This window comes from Vombatus ursinus, unplaced genomic scaffold (assembly GCF_900497805.2).
Source record: "Vombatus ursinus unplaced genomic scaffold, bare-nosed wombat genome assembly UNPS02013239.1, whole genome shotgun sequence".
In the NCBI taxonomy this organism is placed as follows: Eukaryota; Metazoa; Chordata; class Mammalia; order Diprotodontia; family Vombatidae; genus Vombatus; species Vombatus ursinus.
Window position 1 is genome coordinate 1 of NW_020953017.1, and position 10,274 is coordinate 10,274.

The window sequence follows — 10,274 nt, forward strand, 5'->3', positions numbered from 1 at the left end:
CAACACCATGGGCCTCAGTTTCTTTATTTATAAAATGAGGGGGCTGAATTAGATCCCTTTTAAGGTCCCTTCCAGCTCTAGTATTTTATTATGTAATAATTTACAGGGCCAAACTCATCCAGAGGTTTAAAATCAAAAAGTCTGTCACTTACTGTGCATAGTAATATGTTTACGATTTGCTTACAGTTTGCCCACCCAAACTGTGCAATCTATTCTCAGAATATTTTCTGGTGAAAAGAGAAAATCGTAAGCATGTTTTTATTTGCAGGGAACTGGTGGGAATAGCACACCAATTATAGGAAAAAACAAGTAAATTCAGCTACATGGGATTTTAGCCAGCAAACATTTCATTCATAAATCAGGTTATAGTAGTGGTTTGCATATGACAAGGATTATAGATTTTTGATCTGGGAGGGATCTTAGGAGTTTTTAAGTTCAGCCCTGTCCTTTAACAGATAAGGAAACTGAAGCCCAGAAAGATTATGACTTGTAATGTCACATAGACAGCAAGAAGAAGAGCCTAATCTCTGTCTTCTGACTCAAAACTAGGGCTCTTTATACTAGAATATGCCACCTCCACCTTGCCAGATATGGGAAAACTACTTAATGGGCTACTGTGAGCTTTCTTTTCTTCTGTGAAATGGAAATAATATTTGCACTTTCTTACCTGGTGACTGTGGTGGAAGTGAGTTGTAAAACCATAAAATTATATATAGCAATGTACGGTATTATTATTATTATTATCATTATAACTCCTTCATTCACTTTGTATCACTTTATATCAAAAATTTGTGGTGGGGGTGGGAGATAGTTTGAGAGAGTGAAAGGATGAAGGCTGAAGAAAAACCCCATTTTTTTCCCAACCTGGGATTTCCATTGGCATTGGCATATATTCATATATTCATTAGTCAAAAGTATTCAGGAAGAAGCTTGTTGGGATATCAGAGAAGTGATTCATACTTCAAGTAAGAGTTGGGCTAGAAGACTTCTAAAATTCCTCCTATCTCTGAGTTTCTGTGGTTCCAGTGAAGAGTACGTCTGTGTTCAAATCCATACTTTCAAGATGCCATTGTATGAACCTAAGATGTAGAACATAATATTTGTTCTGTGGAATCTTATGACTCCATTTTCAAATCTCAAGGTATTAAGTAGACTAGCTCTGAAAATCTAGTGTAGACAGTCTTGTTTCAGACCTTTTCCCAGCATCTTGGTCTTGGATCCCAAATGGACCCCATTAAGTGAGCTAGAATGCTTCTTGAGAAGTTAGAGATGGAGTGTTAACCGCTCCCAGAGAAATTAGATGTTATTAATGGGGAATTTTTGTCTGAATCTGAAATGCTGGATACAGGAAGTTGTAGTCTATAACTCTTAGAATTAAGCTTCTGCGCTGCTCCAATCCTGGTAAAGCAAACAGAGAGTATATTGGTATGGACTTCTTGTTTTCTAAATCTGAGGCTCCAGAGGCTTTTAAGAGGACCCATTTCTTGATGAATTTCTATTTTGAGGGCCGTAGATCATTGGGCTGGCAATATTTCATGGGGAAATCCTCTGAGATTCCAAAGTGGTACTCTTGATTTGATCTCCCCATCAGGAGGATGTTAACCCCAAGAGGAGTTAAAGTTGTTTGTTTCAAAATGTGGCAGAAGAACATTTCCTTTAGTTTACTCACCTCAGACAGGAAAAGTTTCCTTGGTATCTCAGGCTTTTGGGAGGGATATAGCAAGGATAATAGTCTGTGGCTCTTGGTGCTAGCCTTGGCCGCTGTGGTCAGCAGGGTGAGAAGTCGGGTGGCCTCAGAAACCTCACATAAAAGGACTACGTTGGAACCCTCTTTCTGGGTGCTGAAGATGGTCTGGTGTTCGCATTGCAGGGTATAGGTGCAGATGGTGTGAAGTCTGTGCGCTTGCGCAAGAGTGAATGCTTCTCAAGGGAGGGACCGAGTGCTGGGAGGTGTGCACCAAAAAGGTCGCCTCAGGCTTAGTAAGAGATCCTAGGCGGTTTGCAAGCTTCTAGTCTAATTAAGAACAAATCTGGTGCGTTGTCCATTCGAAAGAGAGGGTTTCTAGGGACAATGATGTTTACAATTGAAACGAATCTTTAGGTAAGCCTGGCACATCTGTGTATAAACAGTGAAATCTGGAGGCTTTGCATTCTGCAAGCTAATGAGAGAAAGCTCTGCCAAATGATGGGTTCCTTTTCTGATTTAAACATCTAGCTTTACACCCCCTTGGTTCTCTCCCTTCACCCTCCCCCTTCCCCCCGCCCCAGATTGTGCATCTTGTCCTTGAAAGCTTTGGTACTATCTCTAACGCCTTTAGAAGGAGATCCGGTTTCCGCTACTGCCTCCTGTTACGACAAACGTGTTCTGCATTAACTTAATTGGCTAAGTTAACATGTGTGCCTCCCCTGCACAGAAATTGGCACTTTTTTCGGAAAAAAAAAATACTAAAGCGCGCCGGTTGCAGGTGTTATAGGGGGCATCTGATTAACTGTGGTTCTAATGCAGTCAGGTTGAGAAAAGCTACCCTTAAAAAACCTTGAGATTGAATGCCATCGAATCAGTCTGAGTGGTCACTGGGGACTCAGTGGCTCGGGTGGAGTCCAAGGAAAGGCTTTGAGTGTCACAGAAATGCATATATATTGCCTGAGTGTCCAGAGAAGGACTAACCGGTGAAAAGAAACGCTGTTGAGCAAAAGGGAGGAGGAAAAACGGAGTTTTTACAATGCTGCGACGCATTAACCCTACCGCGCTCTTGGCTTCCTTTGCTCTGCCTATTGGCTGAGCCCGGGCGGCGCTGTCTGCCAATCGGGTGCTGAAAGGCGGACAAATCGACCCCGCCACCCGAGAAAGCGGCGGGTAACCCTTGAAGCGCCGGCCGAACCGCGCCGGAGGTGGCGCGGGGAAAGCTAAGCAGGTGTCTTTGGTTGCGGTGGCCTTTTGTCTCGGGGTCGGCTTTTCTCGATCCTTAAGTCCATCCTGGCGCAAAGCATTTCTGGAGGAGATGCGCCACGGGGTTAAGATCTGGGCTGGAATCCGGCCGGGGGCTTGCCTTTTGTTCTTTTGCCAGCTAGGTTACGTTTCCGGGCAGATCCGCTACCCAGTCCCAGAGGAATCGAAGGAAGGGACCTTTGTGGGGAACATCGCCCAGGATTTCTTGCTGGATGCAGAAAGCCTGTCGGCTCGCCGGCTGCAGGTCGCTGGCGAGGCGAACCAGAGGTACTTCCGCGTGGATCTGGACAGCGGAGCCCTGCTTGTCAAAGATCCCATCGATCGAGAGGCGCTGTGCGGGCTCAGTGCCAGTTGCGTTGTGCCGCTGGAGTTTGTGACTGAGGGACCCTTGGAGATGTACCGGGCAGAGGTGGAGATAGTAGATGTGAATGACCATTCTCCTCGATTCCCTAGACAGCACCTAAACTTGGAGATTGGGGAGGCGGCACCCCCAGGGCAGCGCTTCCCCCTTGAGAAGGCTCAGGACGCCGACGTGGGGAGTAACTCCATCAGCAGCTACAGGCTGAGCCCTAATGACTACTTCGCCCTAGACGTCAAAAAACGCAGCGACGGCAGTCTTGTCCCAGAGCTGCTTCTGGAAAAACCCTTGGACCGGGAGAAGCAAGCAAACTACCGTCTGGTGCTGACTGCCGTCGATGGGGGCAGTCCTCCAAGGTCAGGCACCGCGGAACTCAAGGTATCTGTACTGGACGTAAATGACAACGCCCCAGCTTTTGAGCAGTCTTCTTACAGAATTAGTGTGCTTGAGAGTGCACCAGCGGGCACTTTACTCATCCAGCTGAATGCCACTGACCCCGACCAGGGTTCCAGCGGCAACATCACCTTTTTCTTCAGCAACCACACTCCAGAACGTGTGCGCTCCCTCTTTGGCCTGCACTCTACCACAGGGCAAATCACGCTTCAGGGTCCTCTGGATTTTGAGGCTGACAACTACTATGAATTTGACGTGAGGGCTAGGGATGGGGGGACGCCGGCCATGGAGCAGCACTGCAGTCTCCGAGTGGACGTATTGGATGTGAATGACAATGCCCCGCAGATCACGCTAACCTCGGAGCTGGGTACCCTTCGGGAGAGTGCTGAACCCGGCACCGTGGTGGCACTCATTAGCGTACAAGACCCGGATTCTGGGCCTAATGGCGATGTGAGCCTCCGTATCCCCGAGCACCTGCCCTTTGCTCTCAAGTCTGCGTTCAAGAACCAGTTCTCCCTCGTGACAGCTGCTGCCCTGGACCGAGAGGTGGAATCCAAGTATGAGATTCCGGTTACCGCCTCTGATGCAGGCTCTCCGCCCCTGAGCACCCGCAGGACGATTTTCCTCAATGTTTCCGACGTGAATGATAACCCACCTTCCTTCATCCAGAGGTCCCACGAGGTCTTCGTTCAGGAGAACAACCGTCCTGGGGATCTTCTCTGCTCTCTGGCAGCCTCGGATCCAGACTCAGGTTTGAACGCACTCATCTCTTATTCCCTTCTAGAGCCCAGAGGTCGGGATGTCTTGGCTTCTTCCTTCATCTCCCTCAATCCCCAGACTGGAGCAGTCCATGCCACCAGGTCCTTCGACTATGAGCAAACTCAGACATTGCAGTTCGAGGTACAGGCCCGGGATCGGGGTGACCCACCCCTCAGCAGCACGGTGACAGTTCGCCTCTTCGTGCTAGATCTCAATGACAATGCACCTGCGGTACTCCGTCCCAGGGCTAGGCCAGGCTCTCTGTGCCCACAGGCACTGCCTCCATCAGTGGGCGCCGGCCACCTTGTAACCAAGGTGACTGCGGTGGACTTGGATTCAGGATATAATGCCTGGGTCTCCTATCAACTTCTCGAAGCCCCGGATCCTAGCCTATTTGCTGTGTCTCGCTATGCAGGCGAGATTCGGACAGCAGTCCCCATTCCAGCTGACCTTCCGCCCCAGAAGCTAGTTATCGTGGTGAAGGACAATGGAAGTCCCCCACTCTCCACCTCGGTGACACTGCTGGTGTCTCTAGAGGAAGATTCACACCCAGCTCTTCCCGACCTCCGGGAGCACTCAGCGAAGCCCCAAGGGGAGTCTCGCCTGACCCTCTACCTTGCCGTATCCCTGGTGGCCATCTGCTTTGTCTCCTTCGGCTCTTTTGTGGCATTGCTCTCCAAGTGCCTGCGAGGTACCGCCTGCGGCCTGAGATGCCTTGGCGGGACCTGCTCCTGTCTCAGTCGGTCGCGAAGGAGGGAGGGGCTCCCGCCCTCCAATGGCATCCTCCGCATTCAGTTGGGTTCGGAAGATCCCATCAAATTTGTGGACGTGGGCGGTCACTCTCATGGTTGCACACCCTTGGCTTCAGCACCCTCTCGGAGCGATAGCTTCATGATGGTGAAATCACCGAGTGCACCTCTGGCAGGGGAGCCTGTCCGCCCAAGCTGTCCACCTTCCGATCTGCTCTACGGCCTGGAGGTGAGACCCGCAGCCATGCTGCCCCTAGATCGGGCAGCGCCTTTGGGCTGGCCTGGCTCCACGCATGGGGCTCCGAGGCAGTCCAGCGAGGATCTGACCCCCATCGCCAGGGCCAATGATGATGAGTCACCATTTTCAGAGCACTAGCAATGGGGTAGGCCCTGTGCTTTAGATGCTTTTTACAACATATCCAGTGAGTTTTGTGGAGTTAGCGCTGGGGAGTGAGCTGAACCAGTATCGGAAAGCAGGAGATGAAGGTAATTGGTGAGCAAGAAAGATATAGTGGGCTGTGTCTGCACCAGGTCTGGCAAGCGGGAGCAAACCGTGATCCATAAGCCGTAGTTTGGAAAGCAGCAGGTGAGGCCAATACTGCAGCAGGTGAGGCCAACACTGCAACAAGTCTTCCCAATCCTTTCCCTTTCTGAATGGAGGTGGGCCTTTCTGTGGTTACTTTGCTCCAAGCAGGGAGGCATAGACAAGTTGGTGGGGGTGGGGAGTGGGAGGGTGATTCGCACCTTTTGTTGGGGGTACCTAGGACTTCCAAAACTCCTTCCTGTATCTAGAAAAACTAAGGTCTCCTGAAGGGAAGAGGGGCCGGATAAAGAAGCATCGGGGGGTGGGGATGGGGGGTGGCTATGTTGGAAAGTACTGGGGTAAATATGGGAGTGACAGGCCGAGGTTCCCCTCTTCCGAAGCCCCAGTAAGTGCGGCCACCTGGCCTGGTTAGGAGCCGCCGCATTTTATTATCCAAGGGTTGCAGGGATCCCAAACACTGAAGCCCAACGGCTGTAATAGATGAACTGGAATTATGGGTTTACTTGTCTGGGGTGGGGAACAAAACTGTAGCATCCCTTGGAGTATCCCCGGAGATGGGCCTGGAGGTGCTTGGCCAGAGTCTGAAGCCAGGGGACAGCAAGGCCCAGCTGGATCTTTAGGCTGTTTCCTGGGAGGTGAGGAGCAGCTCTGGGAAGATGTCTCCCTACTTCGAGAGCTCTAAGCTCAGCATGTGCAATCCACAGCCCATGGTGAGCTGTGAAAGGCTGAGGAGGCCCAGCTGGCCTATGCTGGGACTTTGTTAAAAGCTTATGTCTGAGTGAGGTCGTTTGTTGTTGGGAATATGCCTGTGTGTCCGAGTCTGAACAAACCTCTTTTCATGCAGCCCCAGCAGCGGGCTCAGCTGGGAGACCCGGGTTTCGCCTTCCGTACAAAGGCAAGTTTTGTATCTGGTTCAGGCGAAGCTGTCGAAGCTTCTGAAATCCCGCACGAAGTCTCTGAAGCGGAACAATGAGGAGTTTTGTAATCACTTTTGCTTCCAAACCCGCGGCTTCACAGCAAGCACCATCTGAGCTGTCAAACTTCTCTGCCAAGGGGGCTGAATCAACCTGGTGCATTCAGCTCAGGGGCGAGTGGGAGGCTTCTGAGACTTGGGCTGTTCCTAAGGTTTCAAGGACTCGGGAGTCTTCGTCATTGGCCCGAAGAGGCGGAGTTCTCAGCCAATCAGACGTGGAGCTAGGTTGGGGGATCTGCTAGTTATCTTCTAGCTCTCTTCCCTCGCCCCCTCCAGCTCTGATTCAGTTCCCCTCCCCTTCTCACGCCTCTCCCCCTACTCCCCACCCCCGCCACTCGGTGACTAAGGAGAGCTGCCGCAGGCAGGCAAGCCCTGGAGCAGTTTTAAAAGCCTCTGGAAGAAACTGCAAGGATTAGAGCAGCTCTGATCCAAGGCCCTAGGTCCCCTGGGAGACCGGACAGCACCAGAGTGGCCGTCATTGAGGGAGTGCTTGAGCATGGGGCCCCAGGTGCCCCCGCAGCTGGCTTGGAAATGGCAAGTACTGTACATGTTGTCCTTGTCTGGCTGGGGCTGGGTGTCTGGGCAGCTCCGATACTCGGTGGTGGAGGAGTCCGAGCTGGGGACACTGGTGGGAAATGTGGCTCTGGACCTGGGTTTGAAGATGACAGAACTGGAGAGCCGCCGGTTTCGATTGGGATCCGAGGAAAGCCGCCGCTATTTTGCCCTGAATCTGGCCAGCGGCGCCCTGGTGGTCAACCAGAAGATCGACCGTGAGAGCCTGTGCGGAGCCAGCGCAGGTTGCCTGCTGCCAGTGCAGGTGGTTACTGAGCACCCCCTGGAGCTGTTCCGTGTGGAGGTGGAAATCTTAGACCTCAATGATAACTCCCCCAGCTTCAGCACCCCAGAGAGAGAGGTGAGAATCTCCGAATCAGCTGCTCCAGGGGCGAGATTTCCTCTGGACAGTGCCCAAGATCCCGATGTGGGCACCAACACTGTGAGCTCCTATATGCTCAGTCCTAGTCTCCATTTCTCCCTGGATGTGAAGACCCTGAAAGATGGGAGGTTGTTCCCCGAACTGGTGCTGGAGCGACCCCTGGACAGAGAGGAGCAAGCGAACCACCAGCTGGTGCTCACTGCAGTGGATGGGGGCACTCCGGCCCTTTCAGGCACTGCTCGAGTTTCCATCACTGTTTTGGACATTAATGACAATGCACCGGTCTTCGAGCCCTCACTGCTAAGGGTGACTCTCCCCGAAAACACGCCCCCGGGTAAGCTACTAGTTCGCCTCAACGCCACCGATGCTGACTCGGGTCCCAACGGCCTGCTGGAGTATTCTTTTGGGGACCACACATCAGAAGTGGCTCGGGGGCTCTTCAGCCTGGATTCCCAGAGTGGTGAGATCCGAGTACTGGGCCCAGTGGACTTCGAGGAATCGAGTTTCTATGAACTCCACGTGCGGGCCCGGGACCAAGGCCAGCCCTCCATGGAGGGCCACAGCGTGGTGCAGGTAGAGGTAGAGGATGCCAACGACAATGCCCCTGAGGTACTGCTCACTTCCTTGGTAAACCCAGTGCCCGAGGATACACCTGTGGGTACTGTGGTGGGACTGTTCAATGTGAGGGACCGAGATTCAGGTGTGAATAGACGGTTGACCCTGGTAATCTCTCCTAATCTGCCTTTCCAGATTAAGCCCTTTGAGAATCATTATTCATTGCTGACCAGCGAAAGGCTGGACCGGGAGGCCACTGCTCATTACACCATCGAGCTGCTGGCCCGAGACACAGGCTCGCCTCCGCTGCAAACTAGCCTAACCATCCTACTTAACATCTCCGACGTCAATGACAATGCGCCTCACTTTTCACAGCAGCTCTACAGCGCCTACATTTCAGAGAACCGGCCTCCAGGCTCACTGCTCTGCACAGTAGCAGCCTCAGACCCCGACGCCGGTGACAACGCCCGCCTCAGCTACTCCATAGTAGGGACTCAGACCCAGGGCGCCCCAGCTTCCTCCTTCATCTACATTAATCCCGAAGATGGACGGGTATTCGCCCAGCGTACTTTCGACTATGAACTACTACAGGTGCTCCAGATTACTGTAGGGGTGAGGGACGGGGGTTACCCGGCCCTGCGTGCCAATGCCACTCTGCACGTGTTTGTCCTAGATCAGAACGACAACTCGCCAACAGTGTTGCATCCTCGTCCAGGCCGAGAGGCCACCTCCCCTCAGAGGCTTCGGCGTTCGGCTCCCCCAGGTTCCCTGGTCACCAAGGTTACGGCAGTGGACGCTGACTCAGGCCACAATGCCTGGCTCTCCTACTCGCTGTTGCCTCAGTCGACAACCCCAGGCCTTTTCCAGGTGTCAGCTCACAGCGGGGAGGTCCGCACAGCCCGGGCCCTGCAGGAGGGAGACTCTGATACGCAGCTGGTCGTGGTCTTGGTGAGGGACAACGGCGAGCCCGCGCTTTCCTCCACTGCCACCGTGCTTCTGGTCCTGCAGGACGAGGACGCTGAGGAACTGCCCCAATCCAGCGACTTCCTCACGCACCCACAGGAGCGCTCCAATCTCACCCTCTACCTTATTGTAGCATTAGCCTCTGTCAGCCTCCTTTCCCTAGTCTCTTTCACCTTTTTGTTAGCTAAGTGTCTGAGGAGAGGAGAGGATGGAGAAAGTTGCTGTGGGCGCCAGGACTCTCCCTCGAGAGATTTTTATAAGCAATCTAGTCCCAATGTGCAGCTGAGCTCGGACGGCACTCTAAAGTACATGGAGGTAACTTTGCGGCCGGCTCACTCACAGAGCCACTGCTACAGGACTTGCTTCTCTCCGGCCTCAGACGGAAGCGACTTCACCTTCCTAAGGCCGCTCAGTGCCCAACAGCCTTCGGCTTTGGCCTTGGAGCCTGACGCCTGCCTGTCTCGCTCCAATACACTGAAGGAGCGGAGCCAGGTGAGCTGCTCCGCCCTCCTTGCCTTCGACCCTGCGAAAGTCTGTAGAACTACCTTAACTTAGGGAATCGATGGAGGGTAGACCTCACCTGATACTTCTTCCCCCCCCCCCCACTTTAATCTTGCCTTCTTACAGAGGGTACATTTACTCCCAACGATCAAGTAGCCATTTTTGAAGAAACTGAGTTAGCTCACCTCTAATGGAAATGAGGGAGAGATTGGAGGGTGGGGAATAACGGTAAGAAGAGAGAGACTAGGAGAACCCCTCATTTCCACCCCACCCCACCCCCCAATGCCCACACTTTGGGAAAAGGTTGGGTCAGGGCTTTGAACCTCTTTGGGGACAAAACAGGGATAAGACCTCTTGGCCCCACTGTCACTGAGAAAACACCAGAAGCTTTGGGGGATTCTTCAAATCCACACTTCCGACAAACTCAAAGGGCACACTTTTTGGTATTCAAGGCTTGTAAATTACCGGCAATTTCTGATCCTCCGTGGGGACAGGAAATTGCCCAGAAGGGTTGCCTTTCCCATCTCCTTTTCCCTGTCTTTCACATTTACATACTCCTATTGGTCCATGCGTTTCACACAATCATATATATGTA

At 52.5% G+C, this 10,274-nt stretch overlaps 1 protein-coding gene and 1 pseudogene across 1 annotated transcript; both read left to right on the plus strand.

Annotated features, from left to right (window-relative positions):
- The first annotated feature begins 3,002 nt into the window (after nt 1–3,002).
- LOC114040490 (protocadherin gamma-C4-like) lies at nt 3,003–5,585 on the plus strand. The gene has a single exon (XM_027858606.1). It carries the CDS (start codon nt 3,003–3,005, stop codon nt 5,583–5,585), a length of 2,583 nt encoding a protein of 860 aa, XP_027714407.1.
- A 1,637-nt stretch (nt 5,586–7,222) lies between these two features.
- LOC114040489 lies at nt 7,223–9,709 on the plus strand (annotated as a pseudogene).
- Nucleotides 9,710–10,274: the final 565 nt, after the last annotated feature.